This window comes from Ascaphus truei, chromosome 21 (assembly GCF_040206685.1).
Source record: "Ascaphus truei isolate aAscTru1 chromosome 21, aAscTru1.hap1, whole genome shotgun sequence".
Classification (NCBI taxonomy): Eukaryota; Metazoa; Chordata; class Amphibia; order Anura; family Ascaphidae; genus Ascaphus; species Ascaphus truei.
Window position 1 is genome coordinate 11,108,453 of NC_134503.1, and position 18,716 is coordinate 11,127,168.

Consider the following 18,716-nt stretch of genomic DNA (forward strand, 5'->3'; position numbering starts at 1 on the left):
ACGAGGCTTCATTAGCATAGCGTATAGCCGCTAAGGTAATGAAGGGGTTAACGCATAATAACCAATAAATACATTCAATACACTACCCACTACCCATGGCAACCTCCGCTGCTGTACAGTAAAACAGAGAAAAAAAATAACACTTTCAAAGTAATGTCCCCTAACCCCTTAATCACCATAGCGGTTATTAACCGCTACAGTCATGAAGGGGTTAACCCGCCCTCACCCACCACTTGGGACGCCTACTGTACATACCCTCCCACTCTAACCCCCCACCCCGTGAGGCCTAACCACCCTCAACCCTCACCCACTAACTACCCACAAGGGAGGCCTACCCACATACCGTTGGGGAAACACCCCACCCCCACCCCAGTACCCACAATAAAAACAGTACAATCACCCACAATAAACAGCATTCTATTTATTAAATACATTACCCACCCCCTGTGCCCCCCCCCCCCATAAATACAAGATTTATTCTTTTACATTCAGGGTCCATAACGCAGCCCCACGCTAGTCCCCGGTGGGCTGGCAGGGCACCTGGACAGACCTACAGTTTACCAGCAGCATTCCACAGGTTCTGGAGGCCTGCTGGTGGATCCTGCCAGCACCATGGCGCCCAGGTGGTCTCCTTGGGTCACCGTGAGCCTCAATTGGGTCCACACGGTAGGCCCAAGGATGTCTGGGAGCCCCGGGTCAAACCCACAGGTGTCTGCGGGGCCTCGGGTGGTTCCCATGGGGGTCTGGGGAACTCACGGGTGCTCACTACGGGTCCGCGGTGCCCCCACAGAAGTGGGACCACACATCATCATCCCCGCACCTACGGCTCGGAGGTGCCCCCACAGAAGTGGGACCACACATCGTCATGCCCGCAGACTACGGGTCCGCGGTGCCCCCACAGAAGTGGGACCACACATCATCATCCCCGCATGTGTCACCCGTGGAACCACCAGCCTGCTACCCTTTAGGATACCCGAGGATTCCCCGCGGGTGGTCTCCAGAGGTCCCACGCAAAACCACGGAAGTAACCCTGAATGTAAAAAAAATAAACCTGGCCAATACATTCAATACATACACCCTCCCCCCCAACACCTACAGTACAATAATGTGCAAAATAACTATTATCCAGATATGGATAATAGATTAATTGCCCATTATTAAAAACATTAACTAGCATATACAAATAAATAAAGTACTACTGACCTCATCAATACGAAGTGTCCGATGCCAGCGCCTTCCTTCTCTTGCCCACACAAAACATAGCCAAAACCAAGCCAATACATTGCAATTACATTCAGATATCAATTAACCCCTTAAACACCTTATCGGATAATAACCGCAAAGGTAATTAAGGGGTTAAGCCACACAGGCACGATACCCACCCTTCACCCATGAATTTGTACTGTGGCTTCATCATGCAACTATATATATATATATACTGTATATATATACATACAGAGAGACAGAGAGAAAGAGAGAGAGAGAGATATATACAGTATATATATATACACACGTTATATACACACCCATGATAAACCAAATATACAGTACAAATAAATGTAGAAGGGTTATCAAAACCATACTGTTCTACAACCAAACACTTCTCCATACAGATACTACAGTACATTAAAATCAATTTCCTTTAAAAATCCTAACTGATCTCACAATCTACTGTACTGTATATGATCACAAACCAATGAAAAAAAAGTCACATTCCAAAATGCATAAAATCTATGCACCATACTGTATACATTCTGCAAATTAATCAAACGTAAACAAAAATCAGTTAGCAATCATTATTTACACCCCTAAACATTTCACACTCAATCAAGAACAATGAGACCATTAACAGATTCACGCCTAGAGCAGAACAATTAAGCCTTTGAAAAAATATAAGTACCGACAAAAATACAACCTTTACAGTACAGTACAACCAAGGCTATCTATCCCTGACCTTCCTCAAACACACAATACAATACCAAGGAATAATACATCTATCTAATTTTAAAATACTTTAAACTCACAAAATAATTAAAAACACATCTAATCCAGCTTTTAAAACATCATCATTTCTTACCCTGAATGTATACTGTACTGTATATCTCTCTAGACATATATATTGTACATACATACATACAGTGGCAAGAAATGATATACCACAAAAAAATAAAAATACACAGGTTAAAAAACCTTTTGAAAAAATTAACAAGTTAAATAAAATACATTTCTTTACTGTAGTTCACTTACCATTACTTGCCCCCACCGACTCCCGTTGCCCAGCTTACTCACGAACCAATCCACGATCAGGAACCCATAAAATAATAAACCATTGAAAATAATAAACATTAAACTAAAAATCCAAACCAATCCACGGGTCTTCTACTTGTAATACACCTTCATCTGTATTCTTCTTTCTTCTATCTCCTTCCGGGCGGGGCAGGGCATGGTCTTCTTTCCATCATCGGCCACGCCCTTGTCTTTTTCCTTCTCCGGAGGTCCTTCCTCCGCGGCGTCTGGCTGCAAAATGAGACGACATAGGCTTTTAAAGGCCTATGACGTCACATTTTGCGTCATGGTTCCCACGGTCCTGATTGGACCGTGAAAACCATGTGTGTTGGCCGATAATAAAAAAATGATGACGTCACTTAAAGGGAATGAAAGCACAGCCAATCAGAATGGCTTTGCTTCAATTGCCTTTAAGATGACGTCATGAAAAGGCACATGGCCGTGCACACATGGTACTAGAGCCAATCAGAGCGTGGGAACTTTATGCCTACTCTGATTGGCTCTGGTATACCATGTGTCAGGGGCTTGGGGGAGAAAGGATGTGACGTCAATAAGGATAAAGTTCCCACGCTCTGATTGGCTACCGTACCACGTGACAGGTTTTCATTGACGTCACATCCTTTCTCCCCCAAGCCCCTGACACATGGTATACCAGAGCCAATCAGAGTAGGCATAAAGTTCCCACGCTCTGATTGGCTCTAGTACCATGTGTGCACAGCCATGTGCCTTTTCATGACGTCATCTTAAAGGCAATTGAAGCAAAGCCATTCTGATTGGCTGTGCTTTCATTCCCTTTAAGTGACGTCATCATTTTTTTATTATCGGCCAACACACATGGTTTTCACGGTCCAATCAGGACCGTGGGAACCATGACGCAAAATGTGACGTCATAGGCCTTTAAAAGCCTATGTCGTCTCATTTTGCAGCCAGACGCCGCGGAGGAAGGACCTCCGGAGAAGGAAAAAGACAAGGGCGTGGCCGATGATGGAAAGAAGACCACGCCCTGCCCCGCCCGGAAGGAGATAGAAGAAAGAAGAATACAGATGAAGGTGTATTACAAGTAGAAGACCCGTGGATTGGTTTGGATTTTTAGTTTAATGTTTATTATTTTCAATGGTTTATTATTTTATGGGTTCCTGATCGTGGATTGGTTCGTGAGTAAGCTGGGCAACGGGAGTCGGTGGGGGCAAGTAATGGTAAGTGAACTACAGTAAAGAAATGTATTTTATTTAACTTGTTAATTTTTTCAAAAGGTTTTTTAACCTGTGTATTTTTATTTTTTTGTGGTATATCATTTCTTGCCACTGTATGTATGTATGTACAATATATATGTCTAGAGAGATATACAGTACAGTATACATTCAGGGTAAGAAATGATGATGTTTTAAAAGCTGGATTAGATGTGTTTTTAATTATTTTGTGAGTTTAAAGTATTTTAAAATTAGATAGATGTATTATTCCTTGGTATTGTATTGTGTGTTTGAGGAAGGTCAGGGATAGATAGCCTTGGTTGTACTGTACTGTAAAGGTTGTATTTTTGTCGGTACTTATATTTTTTCAAAGGCTTAATTGTTCTGCTCTAGGCGTGAATCTGTTAATGGTCTCATTGTTCTTGATTGAGTGTGAAATGTTTAGGGGTGTAAATAATGATTGCTAACTGATTTTTGTTTACGTTTGATTAATTTGCAGAATGTATACAGTATGGTGCATAGATTTTATGCATTTTGGAATGTGACTTTTTTTTCATTGGTTTGTGATCATATACAGTACAGTAGATTGTGAGATCAGTTAGGATTTTTAAAGGAAATTGATTTTAATGTACTGTAGTATCTGTATGGAGAAGTGTTTGGTTGTAGAACAGTATGGTTTTGATAACCCTTCTACATTTATTTGTACTGTATATTTGGTTTATCATGGGTGTGTATATAACGTGTGTATATATATATACTGTATATATCTCTCTCTCTCTCTTTCTCTCTGTCTCTCTGTATGTATATATATACAGTATATATATATATATAGTTGCATGATGAAGCCACAGTACAAATTCATGGGTGAAGGGTGGGTATCGTGCCTGTGTGGCTTAACCCCTTAATTACCTTTGCGGTTATTATCCGATAAGGTGTTTAAGGGGTTAATTGATATCTGAATGTAATTGCAATGTATTGGCTTGGTTTTGGCTATGTTTTGTGTGGGCAAGAGAAGGAAGGCGCTGGCATCGGACACTTCGTATTGATGAGGTCAGTAGTACTTTATTTATTTGTATATGCTAGTTAATGTTTTTAATAATGGGCAATTAATCTATTATCCATATCTGGATAATAGTTATTTTGCACATTATTGTACTGTAGGTGTTGGGGGGGAGGGTGTATGTATTGAATGTATTGGCCAGGTTTATTTTTTTTACATTCAGGGTTACTTCCGTGGTTTTGCGTGGGACCTCTGGAGACCACCCGCGGGGAATCCTCGGGTATCCTAAAGGGTAGCAGGCTGGTGGTTCCACGGGTGACACATGCGGGGATGATGATGTGTGGTCCCACTTCTGTGGGGGCACCGCGGACCCGTAGTCTGCGGGCATGACGATGTGTGGTCCCACTTCTGTGGGGGCACCTCCGAGCCGTAGGTGCGGGGATGATGATGTGTGGTCCCACTTCTGTGGGGGCACCGCGGACCCGTAGTGAGCACCCGTGAGTTCCCCAGACCCCCATGGGAACCACCCGAGGCCCCGCAGACACCTGTGGGTTTGACCCGGGGCTCCCAGACATCCTTGGGCCTACCGTGTGGACCCAATTGAGGCTCACGGTGACCCAAGGAGACCACCTGGGCGCCATGGTGCTGGCAGGATCCACCAGCAGGCCTCCAGAACCTGTGGAATGCTGCTGGTAAACTGTAGGTCTGTCCAGGTGCCCTGCCAGCCCACCGGGGACTAGCGTGGGGCTGCGTTATGGACCCTGAATGTAAAAGAATAAATCTTGTATTTATGGGGGGGGGGGGGCACAGGGGGTGGGTAATGTATTTAATAAATAGAATGCTGTTTATTGTGGGTGATTGTACTGTTTTTATTGTGGGTACTGGGGTGGGGGTGGGGTGTTTCCCCAACGGTATGTGGGTAGGCCTCCCTTGTGGGAACTGATTGGGTGGTTAGGCCTCACGGGTGGGGGGGGGGTTAGTGTGGGAGGGTATGTAGGCATCCCGAGTGGTGGGTGGGTGAGGGTGGGTTAACCCCTTCATGACTGTAGCGGTTAATAACCGCTATGGTGATTAAGGGGTTAGGGGACATTACTTTGTATGTTTTAATTTTTGTGTCTGTTTTGCAGAAGCGGAGGGGCCATGGCCAGGATGGGGGGGGGGGTTAACGGTATGTGGGTAGGGGGTGAGGGTGGTTAGCAATGCAGGGAGGGAGATTTACTGGTAACAGAAACATCTCTCTCCCTTCAATGTACTGTAATCTGTTTAAAGCCCCCTCCCCCCTAATGTGTGTTTCTGTAAAATCTCTCTCCCTTCAATGTACTGTAATCTGTTTAACAGAAACATTAGGGGGGAAGGGGCTTTAGGCCTTTATATCTCTCTCCCTTCAGTGTAATCTACTTAACAGAAACATTAGGGGGGGAAGGGGCTTTAGGCCTTTATATCTCTCTCCCTTCAGTGTAATCTGCTTAACACAAACATTAGGGGGGAAGGGGTTTTTAAACAATGCTGTGTATAATGTACTGTATAAGGTTTTTTACAATTAGATAGATGTAATCCTTGGTATTGTAAGGGTTAGTTTGGTTTTAAATTGTCTTTTCTGGTTGTTACTTACAGTATATATTGATTTTGGTTTACTTGCTTGGTTAAAATACTTTTTGGTATTGTAGTGTGCATTATCCTTAGCGTTGTATACTGTAGGTGCCTTTAAACCCAGTAACCTACTGTATTGTGATTCACTTTGATTCTCCCTAGTGTTTTTTGAGTCACTATCCTTTTCATGTTTAGGGTTGACAGTGTGTGTCGTTCCCTAGTGCTGTTCATTAGTGTTTAAGGGTCCATGCCTCTTTTTTAAGTGTTTTTAAATCATGTACTGTTTATTCATCCCTTTTTGCACTGTGTCAAATAAATAAACAAATATATCAATTGCATACCTGAGTGCTCCCATACGGGTTACTTTTTTCTCTTTTCACTCACATACAGTATGTATATATATATATATATATATATATATATATATATATATATATATATATATATATATATATATACAGTATATATACACAGTGTATATATGTATACTGTATATATATATATATATATATATATATATATATATATATATATATATATATATATATATATATATATATATATACAGTGTATATACTGTACAGTATATACAGTATTTATTTCTCTTCATGTCTTTATTTATTTATTTATTTATTTAGATTTATTTATTAATTGTGGGGCTGCTGTGCGTGAATTTTTTTTATTGGGGGTGAGGGGGGTGTTTGGCCCTTGGTGTGAGTTTACGACTTGCAGCAGCAGCAGCACAATTAATAAATAAATATAAATAAATAAATAAATAAATGACAATAAATACATTTGAAATACATTTTTATTGATAGTGTACATGTGCAGGGGGTCTCCGGAGCTGAACCGCGGTGGTTTTAGGTCTGGGGACCCCGTGCCCCCCGAGATACAGGCCCCTTTAGGGGGTGCCGGTATCCCTCTGCTCTGCTTGGTTAAACGCAGAGCACTCAGCACTCAGAAACACAGGCCAGCCAGATTTAAACACACACACAATAGGGGGAGGTTTTTTTTACATAGCTTGCAGGGAAGCTTAACGCACACACACAATAGGGGGATAGGGGGATAGGGGGAGGTTTTTTTTACATAGATTAGAGAGAAGGCAGGGCGTTTTAAAAGCGAGAATAGGGGGAGGGGGTTTTACATAGATTTTATTTATTTATTTAGATTTATTTATTAATTGTGGGGCTGCTGTGCGTGAATTTTTTTTATTGGGGTTGAGGGGGGTGTTTGGCCCTTGGTGTGAGTTTACGACTTGCAGCAGCAGCAGCACAATTAATAAATAAATATAAATAAATAAATAAATAAATGACAATAAATACATTTGAAATACATTTTTATTGATAGTGTACATGTGCAGGGGGTCTCCGGAGCTGAACCGCGGTGGTTTTAGGTCTGGGGACCCCGTGCCCCCCGAGATACAGGCCCCTTTAGGGGGTGCCGGTATCCCTCTGCTCTGCTTGGTTAAACGCAGAGCACTCAGCACTCAGAAACACAGGCCAGCCAGATTTAAACACACACACAATAGGGGGAGGTTTTTTTTACATAGCTTGCAGGGAAGCTTAACGCACACACACAATAGGGGGATAGGGGGATAGGGGGAGGTTTTTTTTACATAGATTAGAGAGAAGGCAGGGCGTTTTAAAAGCGAGAATAGGGGGAGGGGGTTTTACATAGATTTTATTTATTTATTTAGATTTATTTATTAATTGTGGGGCTGCTGTGCGTGAATTTTTTTTATTGGGGTTGAGGGGGGTGTTTGGCCCTTGGTGTGAGTTTACGACTTGCAGCAGCAGCAGCACAATTAATAAATAAATATAAATAAATAAATAAATAAATGACAATAAATACATTTGAAATACATTTTTATTGATAGTGTACATGTGCAGGGGGTCTCCGGAGCTGAACCGCGGTGGTTTTAGGTCTGGGGACCCCGTGCCCCCCGAGATACAGGCCCCTTTAGGGGGTGCCGGTATCCCTCTGCTCTGCTTGGTTAAACGCAGAGCACTCAGCACTCAGAAACACAGGCCAGCCAGATTTAAACACACACACAATAGGGGGAGGTTTTTTTTACATAGCTTGCAGGGAAGCTTAACGCACACACACAATAGGGGGATAGGGGGATAGGGGGAGGTTTTTTTTACATAGATTAGAGAGAAGGCAGGGCGTTTTAAAAGCGAGAATAGGGGGAGGGGGTTTTACATAGATTTTATTTATTTATTTATTTAGATTTATTTATTAATTGTGGGGCTGCTGTGCGTGAATTTTTTTTATTGGGGGTGAGGGGGGTGTTTGGCCCTTGGTGTGAGTTTACGACTTGCAGCAGCAGCAGCACAATTAATAAATAAATATAAATAAATAAATAAATGACAATAAATACATTTGAAATACATTTTTATTGATAGTGTACATGTGCAGGGGGTCTCCGGAGCTGAACCGCGGTGGTTTTAGGTCTGGGGACCCCGTGCCCCCCGAGATACAGGCCCCTTTAGGGGGTGCCGGTATCCCTCTGCTCTGCTTGGTTTACAGGCCGCGATCACGTGATCGGGACCTTTAAACCAAGCAGAGGGCTACCGGCACCCCCTAAAGGGGCCTGTATCTCGGGGGGCACGGGGTCCCCAGACCTAAAACCACCGCGGTTCAGCTCCGGAGACCCCCTGCACATCTACACTATCAATAAAAATGTATTTCCAATGTATTTATTGTCATTTATTTATTTATTTTTTGGCGGCTGCTGTGTGTGTGTATTTTTTTATTGTGGGTAGCGGGAGGGTGGGTGAATGGGGTATTCGCCCCAACGATGGTTGGGGAGGGCTTGCGGGGGGGGGGGGGGGGGGTGGGGTAGCGGGAGGGCTTAACCCCTTCATGACCGTAGCGGTATTAACTGCTACGATCGTGAAGGGGTTAAGTGCACCCGCAACCCCCCCCCCCCTCCCGCAAGTCCTAAACTCACACCAAGGGCCAAATACCCCCCTCACCCATCCCCACTACACACAATAAAGCGGGCACGGTGGGTTAACCCCTTCATTGCCTTAGCGGCTATCCGCTATGGTAATGACGCAGCATTTTCCGTATTTTTAATAATATTGATCAGGAGCAGGGGGGTTCCCTGAGCATTAATTTCTGGCTCAGGGAACCCCCTGCTCACTGTACAATATTATTAAATCTCTCTCTGCTGCAAACACATCTCGCCCCCAGTATGTGCAGTAATTTACTGAACATGTACTGTAGAATAAATGCATACAGTAGTTTTATTTATTCGGGTTTATTACACAGTATACTGTATGGCCGGAAAACATCAGCATACAGTACAATATAATCCATCGAAATCCCCCCATTAGCCGTTTTCTTTTCTGAGGAAAAACAAAATGAAAAGTTTTAATGTACAGTAATGGTCAGCCCCCTAAAGAAGTTCCCAGCCAGCCCCACCAAAATAATACGGCAAAAATACAGTACTCACCATACTGTACAGTACAGTATTACTAAATTTCCCATTCAGCTTGCGCTGGCGCCGGCCCACTTCCAGTCCAGCTTTCATCATTTTGCAGAGGGACTAGCCCACCTGTAGTCAGCGGGAAATCGCTTAGGTACATGCAAGCTTCATCAAAACTGGCTGCGAAATCCATCTCAGATTTGTCACCGACGGCAGGACCATGATGATAAGCTGGTGCTGCTGCTGGTTCTGGTTCTGGTTCTGGCGCATTGCTTGGCAGGGACTGTCGCTTCTTATTTCGTTTTAACACGACCCTTCGCCTTTTGCCGCCTCCATTATCATAGATACGGGAAAAACCCTGTGACACACACCAATACCCTCCAACAAATTGGGGCTCAATACGGTGAAAACAGGGGTCACTACATAACCTTTTCCTTATTGCATGCTTCCACAAATGAGGAGTTGGCGAAAATCTGTAAAAGTCATAATTTTCGATAAAATACTGATAAATTTGAACAACTGTTGCCATCTTATCCTCTGTTGCATTTATAGCGGCCCATATCAAATAAGCATAACTTCTGTCAGGTTTTTGGAACACGGGCTCCACTTGTTCACTCATGTCTCTGTAGAATAGTGTAAGTGAAAATGATCTTTGTCTTTATTTAATACATTACTGTATGTAAAGCCTAAATTGATACATTTTTTGCAACTATTCCTTCAGTCTCAAGGACAAGTTACACAATAGCATACTGTACTGGGATAAAGTAACTTTTTTTGGAAACGAAACAACTTGCAAAGGCCACACATTACTTAAGTCATGAGTTTATGCCATCTGGTGGACAATCGAAACATCGCAGCCTAGTAAATCATTCTCATTATCATTTAACAAGATCAGGCCCCCGTCAGCCAGGCATGAACCGTGGCTGGGAAGGCAAGCGCAACGAAGCATGCAAGAGGTGAGCAGTGGCGGATTCCAGGTTTCTGCCAGGTACAAACCAGGCATTTGCTCGAATAAAGTGTGTCGGTGCAGTATACATGTAAATGCCCTTTGTAGTGATGTAAGGAGCAGACCCACTCAGTGCAAACACATTTTGTTTACAATTTGCTCTTTCAGGATTTTAGATGACCTGCTTCATTATGAAATCTTCTGATAGTTGTCTCCGTTTTGGAGATATGTTGACGTATGTGAAGAAAATGTATTTTTTGTAGGGACTATAAAAATAAATGTAGTGCTTAAGAGTGCATCAGAAGACCCAATAATACAACATTCTCACTGTTTCATTCTTTCCTCAGTTGGGTATGCACCTCCTAACAAAAAGAGCATGTTTTGGATATTCCTTGAGTTATTTTTGTTCTACTTTTCTCACCTAGGCTTTCACCTCATTTTTCAAACCTATTTAAACCCTGCTTATATTAAAGCAGCAGTCCAAGCTGCCTTTTTTTTTTATTTACATTTTTTCCCCTTTAATATGTGCATCAATACAATCCATGCAGTTATTAGTTAATTAGCTAAGCTGCCGATCGCTCCTTTCTCCTGTGATCAATCAGCGAAGATTCGGCTCGGGGGTTCACTAAATGGATATCAGTGCAACAGAAGAGGACCAAAGATGCAAAGTTCTGTGGGGAAGATCATGTGACCAGGCAGTTTAAAGAACTTGTATCGTTTTTGTTTAGATCATTTTCTCAGGGTTCTATTTAGTTGGGTCATGGTTCATTATATTGATATACCATACTTAACAAATACAATAAAAAATAAACAAAGATACCCAATGCTACATCCAATGTGACAAAAATACACATTGCAATACATATATATTCTCTTGAAAACGGGTCATTCAGTTCAACGCTTTGGCCAAAGTGTCTTAAGCCTGCTGCCACTTCAAGGCATGACCATTAGCAGGTCCTAACACTCCCTGAGTTAAAATTCTTATTTACCTCTATAATTAGGGGGGAAATGATCAGCATTGGCTCTGTCGTAACCCATATTTAACGAATGTTTGTTTGGGTTGTTTATATAAATAGATTAAGCCAATTTAACATTGACATTCCATTCTGAATTGTTGGTGTATTTGGGGAACTAGTCCAATAATTATTGTTTGTTCTCCAGGACCTGAGAAATACCACAAGGCATCGAGATGATTTGCTCAGAGAACAGGCGGCTCTAAAGGAGGATATTGGAGAAAGTACGCAGAGATGCAAACAGCTGCAGGAAAAAGAGGACCGGAAACTGAAGCAGTTACAGAGAGCCACAGAGGAAAAAGAACAGGAGCTAACCAAACAAGAAATGGTAAAAGTTAGCCGTTTCATTAGCATGATTTGTTTAGAACAGCTGGATGTAGATGGTGTTTTTTATCAAGATGCCTTATTTATAAAACAAAACAAACACAATTTGCAAATAAGGAGCTGCATGATCATTTATTTACACCCTTCACATGTTGACAAATACAGAAAGGAGACACTAAAGCGTCAGTCAATGCCGGTTTTTCCCCCTTCATTTTTTTTTAACATTGGATTGAAGTAGGGGGTCTCCAGAGCTGAACTGCATTCATTTCAGCTCCAGGGACGCCCTGCTTTCGGAGTTACTTACCTCCGTTGGGGATGCTGGTAGCCGCTCCGGCTCACGAACAGGGTTCAAAGCTCCAGGGTGCTTTAAACTTTAAAACCCAGTTAGCTCAGCCGGAGCAGCTACTGGCACCCGCTACGGAGCTAAGTATCTTCGGAAGCAGGGGGTCCCAAAAGCTCAAATTAATGGGGTTCAGCTCCAGAGACCCCTGTGTTAACATAAAATACAGGATACCTGCTGCACTCCATACAAGAAAAATGTAAAATATAGAAATACCTGTGCTCCTGTACTCAGGGATGGCCTGTTTGTAATCCAGTGTGCATGATAAGAAAAAAGGACAACACCGGGCACTGCGGATTTTCTTATTATTAATAAGTATATTACAGTATATTATTAATAAGAAAATCTGCAGTGCCCTGTGTTGTCCTTTTTTCTTATCAACCCTGAGGCCATTCAATGCCAATAGACGAGGTGCCAAAGTTTTAACAGGATTTCCAATATACTTACACCTACATTACACAATATTAAACATTACACTGCAGACGTACAATAACTACCTAGTCATTCATCTGACACTTTACACTTGGCCAGAGCAACCTCTGCTCATATATGTCGGGTTTTAAAGAGGAAGAACATGGTCAACACTATCCAGTCAAACAGATATCTCACGGCATTGGATGCCATTCTAGTTGATGGAACTGCTTTTCCTTGACACAAAGAATAGTCGTAAAAAATGATTAAGTACACAATCATTTATATGAACGTTTGAAAAGTGTCACTTTTTTCTTGAAGATGGAAACTTGTACTCCGATTTAGTTCAAACTTGGTTACATTGGCCTACTCTGCTTAAAACCCCTGTATGTTTGTTCTCAGCTCCTAAAGCAAATCATAAAAGACATTGAGTGTGAGGAGGAGCAACTAAAAGACTCTACTGCCAAACTGAAGGATCATAAACAAGCTTTCGAATGGGAATTGGCAAACCGACAAAACACCTTGGAACTGATGTCATCAAAAGTAAACCATTTGGAGGAACGTGCCCTAAAGCTGCAGCAGGAGGAGAAGGGGTCTTCAGCACTGGAGGAAACTCTCAGGAACACCAGTAGGTTCCTGCTCATATAACTGTGTTCATGTTTTGTTTAACAAAACTTCAACTAAAAACATGGGATTTATTGCTGCATTGGCTACATTTCCACAATTGCTGTTATCAGTCCCATGAAGGCATCAATCACCTAACAGCGCAGTGAATAAATCAGTACTTTGGTCCTAGGATGGACTGCTTCTTTTATTGTAGGGTAACATACTCATTGAATATGTAGAACTGCCATTGTATATTACCAACTACAGTATTAGTATCCTGACCCTGGTATCCACCACAGTTCTATGAAACAGGTCCTTGAAAAAACGAGAAAAATTAGAAATCTCCCACAATTTCACCTCTCATCAGCGTGTTTTGTTGTATTGTGCTCAAATGTGCCATGCCACACTTGTCGTTGCTGCCAAAACCTCTTGTTCTTAAATAGAACTTTTAGCTTCTACAAAATTGTTGGAAGCTATAGACTACGTACATATTTTAAAGCCACGTTAATATAACAAAGTTGTGTGCAGCCAACATACACACCGTTGTGAACAAGAATGTATTTATAAGTAATGAATTTTTTTTCAAACATTTATTTTTTTTAGGACATCAGCTGTCAGAGAAAGAGCAGAAGTTACAGGAAAAGACTAATGAGTTATTGGCAAAACAGAAACAAATGGACATTTACGACACTGATATTAGCCGCTTACAAGATCAGTTGACTTCAGAGAGAAAGAAAGATGAGAAAAGAATCGCGGTTCTGAAAGAAGCCATAAAAAGCCAGCGGATACAGCTTGAGCGAACCATTGAGGTACATTACATTTCCACCGTATGCCATGGAAACGGATGTCTGTTTGGTGTAGTAAGAAGCAATGTAATTAAGTTACACGGAGTTTTATTGTGATAATCTGTGTCCCTTATTTAATACGCCAGGAAGCTGCTCCTCCATGTCAGAGAAGCTTTTGAGATCAGATGTATGGAGGTCGGAGGTTTCCCTGACATGGAGAAGTGGCTTCCCCGCATATTGAGTAAGGTGCACTGAGTTGTGGCGCTAGGGTAAATACTAATCTGTTTCCAAATAAAAATAATAAGTCTGAACCACACATCTATGGGATGCGTCATGGGCCACGAGAATGTCAAGTCCATTAATGAATTGATTAGACATCATTGCTGTAATTTAAATTATTCATAATATAATTCATTACTGCACACAGGGTTTAAAAAAAAAAAAGTGTGTGTGTGTGTGTGTACCACATCTATGCACACTCCCTTGAGAATTCAATGTACCCCAGAACCATTGCACATGAATTTGTGCTGACAATTCTGGAAGGTGAGATAGATGCTAACCTACAATTAAAATCATGCAGAGAAAAGTTAAGACGTCCCGTGTTGCCACTGCTACATTTACCCATAATGGTTAAAACGGTATCTTTGCATGCATTTTATACGGTTATTGAAAACAAATAGTGTGATTTATTATTGCACCTTTCTTCAAAGTCCGTAAAAGCACAGCACTGTAGCAAAGCATGTTGGAGTCCCAGCAAAGTAAATCACTCTGGAATTAAACGTTCTATGCTATTTGTAATGTTCATATTCCATGGCTTCTTAGCATTCCTATTACAAAAGCCATTAAACATATTATAACAACGTTATTATATATCGCTTTTCTCCCAATGGGACTCAAAGCGCGTCACAATTACAGTATAGTGCGCGATATGCAGCACATAGGATTATTACAGGCACAGTCCCTGCCCCGTGGAGTTTACAATCTATGTTTTTAGTGCCTGAGGCACAGGGAGATAAAGTGACTTGCCCAAGGTCACGAGGAGCTGACACTGGGATTAAAACCAGGTTCTCCTGCTCAAACTCTGTGTTATTGTTCATAGTCAGTGTCTTTACTCACTGAGCCGCTCATAATCCACACTGCTTTAGATGGGGGGCTATATAGGAAATCATGACAAAATTCTGCAGCAATCAAACTTAAGAGGCCCCACAAATATTGGTTCATATCAATGTAGTATATTTTAAAAATGGCGAAATCATTTTTAAGAAGTGGAGTCTGTACCTTTACCATTTGTACTGCTTCGTCTCCATAATGGTTTCATTTTACTTAGGAACAAAAGCATGAAAACAGTAGTTTACAAAAACAAGTAATATCTGTGGAACAAGTTGCATATGACAATCATGAGCGAGCAAAACGGCTACTGAAGGAACTGAAACAACTTCAAGCAGAACATCTGGAACTCAGAAAGCAGGTACAGCTGTAATATGATCAAATGTACTTTGACTGTAATCTTAAAGATTGAGTTTTAAAAAGCAACATAAAAACATTTATACTAATGTTAGAATCTACATTCACATAATTACCCCTAGTCTCAGTAACTAAAGAAGAGCCATATCGGTAAACAAACATTTAAAGCTCAAACTAACCAATTAACAATTGTGTTAATACACTCGAAGTTCCAGATTTTGCCCCAGGATATGAACTGAAGGCGTAATTAACAAGTCAAGTCAAACACTTGACGTGTGTGTGTGTGTGTGTGTGTGTGTGTGTGTGTGTCATACATTTTACCAGAAAGGAATGGTGTTGTGGGCCATGGCCAAGCATCTCCAAACTCAGTCCTCAAGAACCACCAACAGGCCCGCTTTTATGGATATCCCTGTTTCAGCACAGGTGGCTCAATGATTCAGGTGGCTCAATGATTGAGCCACCTGTGCTGAAACAGTGATATCCAGAAAAGCGGGCCTGTTGGCGGCTCTTGAGGACTGAGTATGGAGACCCCTGGCCTAGGCGCACTGGGCTTAGCTGCAGTTCACAGGTATGGCAGAAATGTAACCGTCCTCCCATCTGGAAAACGCCTATATGAGGCAAGCCTTGATCACTTCTCTCTATCGCTCACAAAATTCACCGATGAATATCTTCAATGCCATTAAAAAAAAAGTAACTCTTACAGATATGTGACCTGTACCATTGGCATACATTATGATAATCAATATAGGAGAGCATATCCACATTTTCCATATGACTCATACAGGATTTCATAAGCATTACCTCTATCACAATATTTCATAAAATGGAGGCAATGGTATAAGTCACCATATGTAGAACCAATTTACAAAAATATTAAAACCAAACTGAGATCTGGTCTAAATTGATTCTATCTAATTCCATTAAATCTATGCTATAAATACACTAACTCTGACTATTGTCTGAGAAATGGGACATTCTTCTGCCAGATCGAGCAACAGCAGACTAATGTTAACAATTATTTGGTGATGGCAGTTAAGAATATTCCTACAGATTAGAAAAATTGCATAAATATTGTTTACTTTATACAATTCCTTCAGAGTTTCATATGAGGCAAATGTTGAGTCAAAATTTATTTAATTTGTGTGACTTTAGCTTAAGAGTCAGGAGGAACTACACAAACGACAACAGGAAGTGAATGAAGCAGTGAGAACTTTAAAAACCCAAGTGAAGATGGAAATTCAAAGCAGCCTGAAAGATTTCAATTGTTCTGATCACCGTGGGCTGTTAGAGAATGTGGAAGCTGTGCTGGAAGAGAAGGAAAGTCTGAAGTCCCAGCTGGAGAGCTTAAAGGAAAACTTTCCCTTTACGGCAAATGAAGCATCAACGCCATCTTGTAAGCAGATGCTAGGGATGTCTAAAGCACATGTAATGGTAAGCGCATAACAAAGATAACCGCTCCATCAAGCGATCACATGGTTGAGTGCTGGAAGAGTGAAACCGGTCTTCTAGCACTCAGTTAAAGGCTTTTGAAGTGAAACTTCTTTGCAGGCACCTACTAAATTCCCATAGGACAAAACTCCTTCATGGAGATAAAAATGCGTAACGGAAGTAAGGTGCGTGCACGAGCAGGCACGCCCCCGCTGGCTAATTTCACAGTACTAAAAATCATTGGAAGCAGGGGTTCCCGGAGCTACAGTTCAGACCTGGAGATTCCCTGCCTCCAAAAAAACAAAAAACACACTTATCCAAGACAGGAGCAATACCTCGAGACCTTAACTCCCCCCCCCCCCCCCTCCTGGTTCAGATGATTAAAACTCCCCCCCCCCCCAACAAAATAAATTACCTTTGAAGCACATTTTCTGTGCATATGATTTTACAATACATTAAAGAGGTTTAAGTAGAAAAGGCCTTTTGCAACAGTGCGTACTCTTATAAGACTGAAGGGAAACTGCCTGCAAGTATAGAAGATGCATTGTAGACTCCCCTGGGCAAAGGGGTTATAGCAGGTCCTTCCTTTTTTTTTTTTTTTAACATACATTAGTATTTGAAACGTCTCAACTGGAGAATTTTTAAACCGCCAAGTTACAAAATATTTACTAATTTTATATCTTCAGTTTTACGTAAAATCCAAAATTCTCAAGTAAGGATTTTACAAACAGAACTTGAAATAATGCCTGGATTAGTTATGTTGATGTCTCTGCTTTTTTTACACTTAGGATGAACATTGGCGTGGAGATGCCCTCCGTGAAAAACTGCGTCAACATGAAGACAGACTCAAGGTTAATTACCTTCTACACAAAGTAGTTTGGATTATTGGGACGTTTATTTGTAACCCTCTCGCAGCTGAAGGGTTAAATAGTTATTAAAAATATGAATCATTTAATTTAGGTTAACATGTTGCAGATAGATGCCAAAGTCTGCTAAACCTGATATGCATTTCAATCACATTTAATTTCTTAACCCGTCATTACATTTTCAGGCTCAACTCCGGCATTGCATGTCCAAACAAGCGGATGTGTTGAGTAAAGGCAAACAACAAACAGAGGGAAGCCTGCACAGTCTGAAGAAACAAGTTGATGCCCTGGATGATCTAGTTAGCAACACCTCTTCAGACACACCATTTCATTCTCATAATTCATCTGGTGTAATGCATTCTGTTCATGAAGCTCATTGCCACCAGAGCCAGGTAAGGCTTTAACATGTGCTTATGTTTGTTAGTGAATAGTTTCTCATACACTTTAACTCCATAAAAAGGACAGTTTTTGTACTATTCCTGGGAAAAATAATTGAATGAACAGCGAGATTAATTTTTAATTATTACAGCACAATTGAGCAGAAAATCTGTACACAGGTCAGATTCCTTATTTTGCTAGCATGTAGTGCTTGTGCAGTGTCGTTCTGCCACCTTGTGTTTTACATGTACTGGAAGTCTGCATTTTGTAGAAATAAAATAAGTATTTATTTTTCAAGAGTTCGATAGAAGGCATCAAACGATCGCAGAGTATGGACACAATTGGAATAACCACGCAGTCACGTAAAATCAACACATTTTACTCACATGGAATTTGTCCATGAAGAGCGCAGGTAAGAATTTAGCACCGATTTAATTATTTTTGTAAACGAAATAGTGATTCCAAATAGCTTGTAGCATTCAAAGTGCAAACTAGAGTATTTCTATTTTACTAACAAAGGACAAGATGGGTTTCACAAGAACTCACCACAATTGTTATGATGGTCCTTGTTTTTAGTGTTTAATATTACAGTTTAAAAAGGGATATAGAGAAAGAAAGGGTATGATTTCCTCTGGCTGCTCCCTGTCATGTGATGT

At 41.2% G+C, this 18,716-nt stretch overlaps 1 protein-coding gene across 2 annotated transcripts in view; it reads left to right on the forward strand.

Moving 5' to 3' along the window:
* CNTRL (centriolin) overlaps positions 1-18,716 on the forward strand; it is a 164,235-nt gene that overhangs the window by 139,798 nt on the left and 5,721 nt on the right. For both annotated transcript variants that reach the window (XM_075578958.1, XM_075578959.1), the window contains 8 exons: positions 11,607-11,786; positions 12,936-13,161; positions 13,743-13,948; positions 15,252-15,392; positions 16,541-16,819; positions 17,605-17,667; positions 17,868-18,074; positions 18,359-18,472. In XM_075578958.1, coding sequence (XP_075435073.1) covers positions 11,607-11,786; positions 12,936-13,161; positions 13,743-13,948; positions 15,252-15,392; positions 16,541-16,819; positions 17,605-17,667; positions 17,868-18,074; positions 18,359-18,463 — 1,407 coding nt within the window. In that variant the 3' untranslated portion in view covers positions 18,464-18,472. The remainder of the gene's footprint in view (positions 1-11,606; positions 11,787-12,935; positions 13,162-13,742; positions 13,949-15,251; positions 15,393-16,540; positions 16,820-17,604; positions 17,668-17,867; positions 18,075-18,358; positions 18,473-18,716) is intronic.